Genomic DNA, 12,452 nt, shown 5'->3' with positions numbered 1-12,452 from the left:
CCTGCTTCCTTCAGGAGCAGCATCCTCCAAGGAGTCAACACTTTGATCATGGTTTCGAGAAGGTTAACATTTGGGCTCTTTCCTCGTCCTCTTCCATCCCCAGGCCTGCACTGTGAAACAGAAGTCAATGAATGCCAGCCAAGCCCATGCTTAAATAATGCCGTCTGTGAAGATCAGGTCGGGGGATTCTTGTGCAAATGCCCTCCTGGATTTTTGGGTACCCGATGTGAAAAAAACATGGATGAGTGTCTCAGCCAACCGTGCAAAAATGGAGCTACCTGTAAAGACGGTGCCGGTAGCTTCAGGTAAAGCCCTAAGTCTGGTGCTTTGCACTATTTTCATTTTCTTAACCATTCAGTCATGCTGCAGTCTTTACCGAGTATTGCTGTGAGTCCCGAGTCAGCCATTCCCTAATTCTAGCCCAAGAATAGACTACAGTAGACTCTCCCCACCACCTGAGGTTCTGATTCATTAAGTCCGGGCTAGAGTCTAGGCAACCTGTATATTTTAAGTTCCCCTGTGATTCCGATGCACAGCCAGACTTGGAAACCACTCTTCTATACTTGGGAGGTCAAAAGATCAAAGGAAACAGAGTAACGCAGAAGCAAATACCCGAAGCACGAGACAAAACCTCATTTTTAAACGTTTTATATTTTAGCTGGAGGTTTTACACCAGCTAAAGTCAAAGGAAATTGTGCAATCATGCTGTCACAGGGCCAATCGACAGTCTCTGTGGCTTTCAAACATTTTTTTTTTTAGCTCAGTAACCCTTGCTTCATAAGAAATCTAATATGAATGTAAACAAGTAAAAAAAAAATAAAGAAAAACTAAACTTTTGTGTTCGGAAACAGTAATATTTGTAGAGAAGAAACACTTTGTCTTCCTGAGGCAGCTCTTGGGGTGCCAGTGGGGTATCGTTTGAAAACCAACACTCTCCTTCATCGTGATCAAGTCTGCCCTATGTCATCCTGTTCCCCGTGCAGGGTGTATGCCTTCTGTAGTACAAATACAAAAAACAGAACTCGTCTCACTTGCAGAATCTTAGGAAACTTTATTGTCCTCAACATGCCACTGTCTCTGTAAGTTTATAAAAGTTAAAAGAAAAAAACACCCTACCCCAATTCCAGCGTTTCCCAGTCCTCTTCTGGTCCAGCAACCCCCTCCCCTTGTTACTGTCCCCCAACAAAATAGCCAGGGCACTATCCAGAAGAAATAGGAAGCAAATTCTGCCAGTGAGACTTTCACTCTTGATGTGGAAATGAAATCTTATCAGTGTAGCTTCATCTTTCATAGGCTGTTTACATCTTCTGCCATATAGTGTCTACCCATAGGAAATGAGAAATTTCCAGATAAACACAGAGTTCTAAAGTCTCCCCAGCGTCAAAAACAATTGCTGATTACCAAATCTGTCTAAATCCTAACTAGAGGAAAGGTGAAGGTAAACTCTCCTAATTCCGAGGAAATGTTAGTTGTCACCACAGTGAACCTGTTTCACAGACAAGGATATTGGACTGCCGTGATAATGTCAAACATGGGCAGATAAAGAGGAGTGAAATTCTAGCCAAAATAGATTTATTGCCAAATGGAGAGAACTCCGTAAAGATCCCCCCCCCACAATTCCAACTGACATTTTCTCTTAAACCCTGAAACACCATTTATTCTTAGAGGTCCCCATGTTAACTAACAATGTTAACTATCATGTATTGGACTGATCGTTTTTAATTAAATATTTCAGACATACAGAAGGTTACCAAGAACAATAAAAGTCACACACTCATCACAGCAATTATCAAACCTTAGCATTTTGTCATATTTGATTCACATCTTTGGGGTTTTTTTAATGTTTATGTATTTATTTATTGAGAGAAAGAGAGAGAGAGAGAGAGCATGCGTGAACAGGGGAGAGGCAGAAAGAGGGAGAGAGAGAATTTCAAGCAGGCTCCACGCTGTCAGCACAGAGCTCGACACAAGGCTCAATCTCATGAACTGTAGGATCATGACCTGAGTTGAAATCAACAGTTGGATGCTTAACCGACAGAGCCACCCAGGGGCCCCCACATCTTTTATTTTAAAGAAATACCTTCTGAAGATAGTTTTGGAGTCCCTTCAATACACACACACACACACACACACACACACACACACACTCACACACACACACACTCCTCTTTTTCCTCAATAGTAACCACTATTCTGAAGTTGGTGAATATTTTTCTCATTCAGATTTCATTTTTTACTACATAAATAGTATATAGTATAATTTTACATATTACATAATTGGTATTATACTATATCTATCCTTTTGCAATTTAGGTTTTGTTTTCACTCAACATTATGTGTTGTCAAGGTTGATACATTTGGCTCTAGTTTATTTATTTTAACTGCTGATTAGTATTCCAGTGAATGATTATACCATGGTTTATTTTCCCATTCTCCTTTTCATAAATATTTAAAATAATGCTTATGAATATTCATTACATGTGTCCTTGTGCACTGGTGCAGTAATTTCCTGGAGCACGCTAAGTAGAAATGGATATACAGGGATATACAGCCTATGGGAATGTAAACTCTCAACTTCCCTTGACAATCCCAAATTGTATTTCTACTCACTATATGAGATTTCCCATTTCATGACACCTATATCAGCATTTGACATCATCAAATATATTTTCCATTCTGACAGGTTTAAATGATTTGTTGCATACCACAGAGACCGTATGGCATGATGATTAAGAACAAGGCACTAGATTGAGTTTAAAATCATATTCCAGAGGCGCCTGGGTGGCTCAGTTGGTTAAGCGTCTGACTTCAGTTCCGGTCATGATCTCACAGTTTGTGGGTTCCAGCCCCACATCAGGCTCTGTGCTGACACCTCAGAGCCTGGAGCCTGCTTCCGATTCTGTGTCTCCCTCTGTCTGCCCCTGCCCCCCGCTCACACTCTGTCTCTCTGTCTCTCAAAAAAAAAAAATTAAAAAACTTTTTAAATGATATTAATTAATTAATTAATTAATTAAAAATGATACTCCATTGTTTAATAACAAGGGAACTTGGGCAGATCAACCTCTCTGAGCCAGTTTACTTGTCTGTAAAAGGGGAATGATAATAATGCTACTTCTTTAAACCAGTAAAGATTGGTTTAATGTATATAAAGTCTTTAGAATGGCACATGAACTTTTTATATTTTTTCCTAGCACTTCTATGGGGAGAGAACTCCCAGTGTGTACATAATACTTCAACTGGATCAGACCTACTTCCTACACTATTTTTGCTACTACAACACTCCAAATATATATTGTCTTAAAGAGGTTTAATCAAAGGAACTAAAAAAATAAAGGTGACTAACAAAGTATTGTTTTTACGTGGAACATGTTTCAGCATTTCAGAGTATTTTACCCAATTTATTTAAACTAAAAACAAACAAAACCCAATTCACCCATTTCTGCCATCCCACCTCCACTGTGGCAACCACCCATCTGTTCTCTGTATCTATGAGTTTCAGTTTTCAAAGGCTTTTGAGACAATATTGTCATAGATGGGAGACTTCTTCTGATGCCTTTCTATGTGTTAGTAACATTTTGTTTCTTTCAGGTGCCAATGTGCAACAGGCTTCACGGGGCCATTCTGTGAATTAAACATCAATGAATGTCATTCTAACCCATGTAGAAATCAGGCCACCTGTGTGGATGAATTAAACTCATACAGTTGTAAATGTCGGCCAGGATTTTCAGGCAGCAGGTGTGAAATAGGTATATATGAACTCAGTGTTACTCATAACAGCACTAAAATTATTGATATCATAAAAGTGTCCATTTCTACCTGTTGCAAGCACTGTCTACATACCATAACCTATGCTAAGCATTTTGAATTTACTTAATCTTCATAGCCATCCAGCAGATGAGGTAATATTCTCCCCCATGGCAAAGGTGAGGAAACTGAAGCTTAACAGGGAAATAGAGAAAATGGAACCTGGTAGAACTCTTCACATTCTACATGTTTAGAAAGGACGCTTGATTTAGGAGGACTTGGTTTCAGAGTCCGTGGACACGAATGAGAATCGGTGCCGAGCAGCTTTCTCGGGACGCTGGAGTCTCTTAGCTCTAGGACTTTTGTTTTGTTGAGTGTGGTATGCAGGATTGGGGCAGAGCTGAATTGCTCATGAACTAGGGAAGAACTAGGGGCTTGAGTAGAGGCGGAATGTGACCCTTGCAGTTATCCCTCCTCCTCTCCTGCAGCATCAATTACCCCGTTCTACGGAGTCATCCCATCAGCATATAGACATGCCTTAGTGTCTCTAAGTAAATGCCAGCTTTACTAACTTCCCAATTCCACCTCTCCTTCTAGCTATTCCCTATTTCTCTGCTTCCTGACACTACTGAGTGCTCTCCCTATCTTAGATACCCACTGATTATTCTATTTAAAAGAATGTGTTCTATATTTTATAAATAATATATATTTAATGTTGAAACTGCTTCTCAGATCATCATATTTACTGAAACGGGCTGCTTTGACAATAGTACTACATGATCTGCTGATCACCTTAGACAGTTGAAAAATGCCTCCCAAGTGCCACGGGCCACACACTTTTCTTATTTGTTGCAGACCAGTCTTCAGGATTTAACCTGGATTTTGAAGTTTCGGGTATCTATGGCTACGCCATGCTAGATGGTGTGCTTCCACCTCTCCATGCTGTAACCTGCACCTTCTGGATGAAATCCTCTGACACCACTAACTATGGGACACCGATCTCGTATGCGGTCGAGAATGGCAGTGACAACACCTTCCTCCTGACCGATTATAATGGGTAAGCAAAACCATCAGGAAAGCCCTACTCTGGATCTTATCCCGGCACCAGGTAGAACTGACACTGGGGATGGGGGACAGAGGAACAAGGGGGTCAGGTGTCCCAGCAAGACAGCAGAGTGACAATAATCAAACGGAACATTTGGGCAAGTTCTGTAAGAAAGTTTCAGGGATGGTACCTTCTGCATGTACTATGTTTTGCTATTTTCTAAGTATCACTTCATTTGATCTTCATAGTGACCTGAGGAACTCGCTTTACAGGTAGCAAAACAAAGTTTCAGAAGGACTAAATGATTCGCCCAAAATCTTACACCTTGGGAGTGGAAGAGCTAAGTCTCAGACTCTGACTCTTAACACTGACACTCTTTCTTTCACATATCAGAGCCTCTGTGGGTTGAAGGATTTCAGTGGCATTACTGACCCATGCGAGACACATACACTGAATATGAATCCACCTATAAGTTCAGGTGTACAAAATGATATTTCTTTATTTCCTTTTGGATCAATTAATTCCAGCTGCAGGGCCCCATCACTCTGGGCTGTCAGAAAGGCCATCCTCAGCTGTCTCTGCTTTCTTTTTCTATTGAGCACTTCCCTACCTTAGATTTTTGCAGATTGTCAAAACCCCACAGAGCTGTGTTAAAGAGCCACAGACTTGGCCAGGACTTTTGTCATCGGTCCTTTGTCCACACTGCTCTCCACTGGGCTGTGAACTGCCCCGGCTTCCGTGGCTCCTTCAGAATCACAGCTCTTTGCTGCGTGGAATCCTTACCTTCAATCTAGACAGATTCTGTGGTGTCCTTTCTCTGTCTGATCCTCCCAAATTTCTGTCCTGTTGCTACTGAGCAGGTTGCCAGCCCCACAGAGCTCCCTTCCCTCCCCTCAGTCCATGGGACGCTCACTATTCTGGTGGAAATCGCCCTGTCCTCAAACCCTATTCTTCTTAGTGGACCTGAACTTTCAGAAACAAAATCCAAGGTATTTGCAAAAAACAAAAAAAAAAAACCAAAACTCTCCTGAGGCAAAATACATATAAAGAGAGAATCTGTTACCCCCTTGAATAGCAGAAGGAAAAGGGGAAAACACAAAGGGGAAACAATTAATATTATAAAGATACCATTTTTTTCCACAAACATCTTTGAATAGGGACTAAGAAGATGCAGAAAGAGATATTTAACGGATTCTTGTCTTCCTTATGAGTTTTCCCTAATTTTTTCTTTTTCTCCAATTGCTTTTGAAGATAGTGTACTTTAAGCTGCTTCTTATCTTTGACATTCCCCAAAGTGACATGGTTGTTGGAACCCTCTTGTAGTTGGTCACCTTTGTTTAGTGCCAATTATGGTTTCTTTTGGAGCGACATACGTTGTCTGCCCTGTGACAGCTTCAGCAGCCCAGAGACAGAACTTCTTTCTGAGAGTCATCTGAAGCTTGTTCCTGGTCTTAGGAACACCCATTCAGAAGGAAGGAAACCAGTCTGACGTTTGTACAACTCTCATTCCTTCCATACTTGATTCACCGTCTCCAGGATAGACAGTTGGTGAATTATCTCACATTGGATCAGCTTCTCACATCATCCTAAGACTTCTTCCTACCCCTTCATGTTTAAGAAGCATAAATTAATTTTCAATGAACTACGATAAAGTATAATTTGTAAACCAAATCTGCCTCAATGAAATATGGCTAAATGGAAGAAAAGAAGTAATGTTTTTGCTGGAAGTGCTTAAAGAACAAAAAAAGAAAAAGAAGAAAAATAGGAACATGTCTTACAGATGAGATTACAACATATGACTGATGACTCTATTGCCTGGAATCTTTTCACAGCTGGGTTCTTTATGTGAATGGCAAGGAAAAGATAACAGACTGTCCCTCCGTGAATGATGGAAGTTGGCATCATATTGCAATCACTTGGACAAGCGCTAATGGAGCCTGGAAAGTCTATATCGACGGGAAATTATCTGACGGTGGTGTGGGCCTTTCTGTTGGTTCAGCCATTCCTGGTATGTCTTAGCTAAAGGAATGTAATTCTGTTTGACGCCAGACGTGCGGGTGCTTAGATGAACATCAAGTTTGCTGGTTTTGTTGTCCTTGGTTCTACACAAAGGTCAACAATTATCTCTCGATTTCTACTCCCTGATTATCCAGACTGTGAATTATTAGAAGCTTTTCCTAGGTGAGCTGTGGGACTCCCTGTGTAAGAAATGCGACTGGGGACTTAGAGTAAGACTAGCAAGATCCATGCCGAGGTAACAATGGATGGCTACTAAACTGTCTTCCAAGGAGGAGAGGAGTTGCTGGTGTGTTCCATTTGCTTATTTAGTTTCATGATCATGTACGTAGTATACAAGTATATCCAATATGTAAACTGGAGCACTGCTAATAGTATCTCTCTTTAATGCCCTTTTTCACGGTGAGCCCAGCATCCTCCTATGCCGCCATCTTCCCAGCAATCCTTTAATGCCCTTTTTCAAATGGAACTCAAACTCTTTTCTAAAAGTACTTTTTAAAAGGTATTCAGAGAGTTTTTGTTTGAAGGAATGCAGAAGTGTTAGGTGATACGGGGTTCTCCGTATTGTATGGGGCAATATGCTTGCTCTATCTGGATCCTTCTATGACATATATGAAGAGGAAAGGTTGGAGGTTCCCTGTAGTAAATAAGGAAAAATTAAAAGTGTTTCAACAGGAAGTGGCATTATTATCAGGTGAAGTGGGGTGTTGTTCCCTTTTTGTGTTTAAGTATTCTTATGTTCAACTATCTCTTCTCTGGATAGTGGGATTGCAGGTGGCCTTTATTTTCTTTTTTATTCTCTTCCCATATTTCATAATGAACATGTATTTCCTTTATGGTAAAAAAAAAAAGGATTTGTATATTTAAAAAAAATAAACCATGATAAAAGAGAGAAAGTAGGTTAAAGGAATAGGAGAATAAAACCTGGAAACTGTAATAGTAACCACCCAAGGAGATGGTTGTCTGCCCACATCAGTATAAATGAATTTGAGTCCATAAAAATTGCAGAGCTCCAACTGACAGAGCTTAGTGAATAGATGGCTTCAGTTTGGGTGACTAGGTCTATTGAAGAGTCTCTTAGCTGAGAAAAGAATTCTAGGAAGAAGGACAGTTATCAGAGCAGAGGTTAGGAGTGAGGTAAGATTTTATATCTGATTTTAGACATATTGAGTTTGAATTCTAATCACAGGAATACATGCAGCTAAAAACATAGGTGTTTACCATTTTATATCAAATTGACAGAGTTGTTTTTGACGATAGGATGTGATTGGCAAGGATTCAGCGTGGCAGACTGTTAGAGATTGCTGATATGAAAATTGATACAGCCTTTCTGGGAAGCATTTTAGAAACTTTCATCAAGAACGTTAGAGAAACCCTGTGCATACAACCAACAATTCAACTACCAGGAATCAGATTAAAGGAAATAATCAATGATCTGAATAAGTGCTTATGTATCAATATATTTATCTCAGTGAAACTTTAGCACCAAACTTGGAAACAACTCCAGTATCCAATAAGAAATGGTTAATAATTAAGCAAATTAGGAACTGTTGTACATTCATTAAAACTCATGAAATGAGAGCATGTTGAAGAAGAAAAGCAAGAAGATTCTTTTTTAGCTCAGTGTTGAGCGTCCGGCTCTTGATTTTGGCTCAGGTCATCATCTGATGGTTCATGAGTTCAAGCCCTGCATCAGGCTCTGTGCTAACAGTTCAGCGCCTGCTTGGGATGCTCTCTCTCTGCCCCTTTCCCACTCACTCTCTCTCTCAAAAGAAATAAATACACATTTATAAATAAATTAATTTAAAAAGAAGAAAAGCAAGATTCGAACATTGTATATAGTATGATCCTTAGTTGTGTGTATTAAAATCTCTCTCTCCCAGCCAAAGCATAAGAGACTGTTGAGAACTGAGAGCAAACTGAGGGTTGATGGGGGGTGGGAGGGAGGAGAGGGTGGGTGATGGGTATTGAGGAGGGCACCTTTTGGGATGAGCACTGGGTGTTGTATGGAAACCAATTTGACAATAAATTTCATATATAGATAAAAAAAATAAAAAGAAAAAAAATAAATAAATAAAATAAAATCTCTCTCTCCCACACATACAAATATACTAAAAAAATAATAAAAATAAATCCTAGAAGGAAATACACAAACCTGTGAAATGTTTTTTTCTGGGTTAGTAGAATTCCTTATGCTTTATTTTTCCAAATCTCCTTCTGTGCATGTATTAATTTTTAATGATTATTGTTACAAGAAGAGGATATAGTTTGGGAAGCCTTGAAAGGGGGTTCTTCACATACTAATTGGCAGGTGAGTGAGATTAGATGGGGAGATTGTTGAAGGAAGGAGCAAGGAGGCCAGGGCTGGAAGCCTGGGTGCGTCAGCACCTTAAGAAGCAGGCAGACAAGAGAGATGAATGAGCAGAAAGTTCGAGGAGAACCAGGAGAAGATGCTTTCATGTTCACCAAGTGGAATCAGCCTGGCTCCTGGCAGGAAGGGTAGCACACGCGAGGAGGATAACCTGACAAGAACTTAAGGAAGGGACTGTTTTCAAAGGCGTGGTCGGGGTTCAGAGAAGCAAAACATGACAAAACATCCGTGACTAGCAGCAATGGAATGGCACAAGAAGTAAACTCGAAGTGGCAAGGAGTGGGAGTTGTTGCCAGAACTCAGGCAAACCTGTGGTGCCGGAGAGAAATCACCCAGCAGAAACCATGACATTCGATAGAGGAAAACAGCCTCCTCCAACCTTTTGCCTGGGACAAAGGCATCCAGGAAAACTAAACTTTTCTCTCATCCCACTTTCTTGCCTGAGCCGGTCCTTCCATTGGCCAGGGATAAACAGAAGCCAGAGGAACAAGGCAGCCAGGTGGTGCCATCGATAGGCGTCACCCTTTGGGGGCACAAAGCAGAGATGAGAAGGGTGGCAGGTGTCTCTGGAGGAGCAAACACAGACCAGCCAGTGCGTCTAGGAAGGACAGTTCAAAAGAATGAAATAAATGTTCAACTGCAACAGATGATACAGTGAAATCACCAGAGGAGAATATTAAAGACTTTCCACTGAGTTTGGTGATTAGGTAGGCCTGGCAAATGTAGAAGTTACCTGGGAATTGGTGATAGAAATGTAAGCACTGTAGGCTTAAGAAGAAAACAAAGAGCAGCTACTGGAAGCTTCTGGTAATTTCCCGGAAGAAAGGAGGAAAAATAGGACTTACCGATGACACAAAATATTACATGCATATTATGTATATATGTGGTTCTTAATAGTTAAATATTTGTAAATCTAATATTTAAACCTTCTCTGACTATGTTCTAAGTTGCTTTATATAAAATACTGAATTTTTCCTTATTGGTAAAACACACAGTAAATGTAGGTAATTTGACTTTTCAATAATTTTCCCTGATATGTTTATATTGGCAGTGCTTTCATTAATTTGGCATTTCAAGACTAACAGACATTAAGGCCAATTTTCCTCCCTATTTCTCTTGTCTCTTTAGGTGGTGGTGCATTAGTGCTTGGGCAAGAGCAAGACAAAAAAGGAGAGGGATTCAACCCAGCTGAGTCTTTTGTGGGCTCCATAAGCCAGCTGAACCTCTGGGACTATGTCCTGTCTCCACAGCAGGTCAATTCCATTTTCAGTGTATGACAGTAATGAGATACAAAGGTACAAACCTAGTACAACTGTGAACAGACTAATGATGCCATATCTTATTGCCACCTCTGGGTTTTCAAACTTGACCACCGAGATCATTTGATGCTACTACGGTCGTAGACTAAGCCAGGCGGAGGTTATCTACACTGACTTTCAGCGAATCCCCTTTTCGGTTTCTCGGTGATGTTTTTAAGTTTTATTAGACATGATTATTTTATGATGCCTTGTAATTTCAGGACTGTAGGGACACCCCCTGGTGGTCTAGTGGTCAGGATTCGGCGCTTTCAAAACTGTAGAGAATACTGCTTCAAATTCCTCTGTTGCAGAAATTGAGGGTTGGCACAAGATCATGCATAGAGATTAACAGATGAGCTGGTGGTTAAAGACAGTCTGGAGTCCAAAAGCCTGGGTTCAAATCCCAGTTCTACCACACACGTGTAGTGATTATTTTGAACGTGTTACCCCATCTCTCTGAGCTTCAGTTTTCCATATCTGTGAAAGATGAACAAGCAAGCTTCAGTTTCCTTATCCATGAAAGATGAGCGAATAGCATAGTACCTAGTAGAGTTTCGGCAGGATCGAACACAACACGGCATATACAGTCATGGTCTTGTTTGGCACAGAGCAAGGGCTTCATAAATGTCTGTCCTTATTACAGTGGCAGAACTTGCCTAGACCTCAGTTTACCCGCCTCTCAATCAGAGACAGAAAACAGGAGGATGAGGAATGGGGAACCTCTACAACACTTCCACAAACTGTAAAGCTTTACATGAGAAATTCTATGTGCAGAATTTCAGGATTTCTGGCAACTGACGTATTTGGGAGAAGGAATGATGGGGTGGAGGAGAGAGAGGGAGGGAAGAGGCTTACCTGTTACCCCTGAAATCATACTGTACAAAAGCCTCCTTCCCTTTACCCTCCCCGCTAAAATCTGTGAATGTTTTCAGCAGGACTAAATTAAGACATAATAACTCTGTCACATTGAGACAAGTAAGGTTGATCTAAAGACGTGTGTTTAAACTTTCAGGTGAAGTCACTGGCAACCTCATGCCCAGAGGAACTCCGTAAAGGAAATGTGTTAGCCTGGGCTGATTTCCTGTCTGGAATTGTGGGGAAAGTGAAGATCGATTCCAAGAGCATATTCTGTTCTGGTTAGAATTTCTTTCTTCTCTAGACTGCCATCCCTTGACCACTCCCGAGACTTTATGGCAAAAGGAGACAATTCCAAATTCCATGCTGGTCAAATAGTATGTGCCTGTCAGTCTGTTGTTTAACTACGAATTCGTCTTCCCTCTAACCTTTATCCAAAGGATTCATTTTTTAATTCTTAAATACATGCTGTATAAGAGAGTACGAAATTCATCATGGAGGAAACTTGGACAATGGTAAAAGAAGATGAGGAAAATAGGACGAGAGGAGGGATACAGTTAATTTTTGAAATGCCACCAAAGTCCTGTCCTCCTGTTTGAGATGGGGTACTCTCTTGACTCCACACTTCCTAGCAGCCTACTTTACAAGGAGTAAAGCAACGGACATTATAACCCATACACTGAATAATCAAAGTCTCAATGATTGTACAATTCAGTGTATGTAAAGAAGTTCCTAAAGATGACCTAGAATTGGGGCACCTGGGTGGCTCAGTTGGTTAAGTGTCCGACTTCAGCTCAGGTCATGATTTCACAGTTTGTGGGCTTGGGCCCCATGTCGGGCACTGTGCTAACTGCTCAGAGCCTGCAGCCTGCTTCAGATTCTGTGCCTCCCTCTCTCTGCCCCTCCCCTGCTCACACACACTCTCTCTCTCTCAAAAATAAACATTAAAAAAAAGATGTCCTAGAATTTGTGGGTTTTGATAGATTTCATTAATATTCCTAAAATACCACTTCTTCCTTTCAAAAAAAATACTCAGTGGGGAGCCTGGGTAGCTCAGTTGGTTAACGTCCGACTTCTGCTCAGGTCAAGATCTCACAGTCCATGAGTTTGAGCTCCGTGTCAG

At 40.8% G+C, this 12,452-nt stretch overlaps 1 protein-coding gene across 2 annotated transcripts in view; it reads left to right on the top strand.

Moving 5' to 3' along the window:
- The window catches only part of SVEP1 (sushi, von Willebrand factor type A, EGF and pentraxin domain containing 1), a 199,121-nt gene that overhangs the window by 117,392 nt on the left and 69,277 nt on the right, over positions 1-12,452 (top strand). For both annotated transcript variants that reach the window (XM_040481945.1, XM_040481944.1), the window contains exons 25-30: positions 104-305; positions 3,589-3,746; positions 4,600-4,801; positions 6,622-6,797; positions 10,305-10,429; positions 11,487-11,610. In XM_040481945.1, coding sequence (XP_040337879.1) covers positions 104-305; positions 3,589-3,746; positions 4,600-4,801; positions 6,622-6,797; positions 10,305-10,429; positions 11,487-11,610 — 987 coding nt within the window. The remainder of the gene's footprint in view (positions 1-103; positions 306-3,588; positions 3,747-4,599; positions 4,802-6,621; positions 6,798-10,304; positions 10,430-11,486; positions 11,611-12,452) is intronic.

Source organism: Herpailurus yagouaroundi, unplaced genomic scaffold, assembly GCF_014898765.1.
Source record: "Herpailurus yagouaroundi ecotype Mexico unplaced genomic scaffold, PumYag 160, whole genome shotgun sequence".
Classification (NCBI taxonomy): Eukaryota; Metazoa; Chordata; class Mammalia; order Carnivora; family Felidae; genus Herpailurus; species Herpailurus yagouaroundi.
This window is presented reverse-complemented; position numbering and strand designations above follow the sequence as displayed.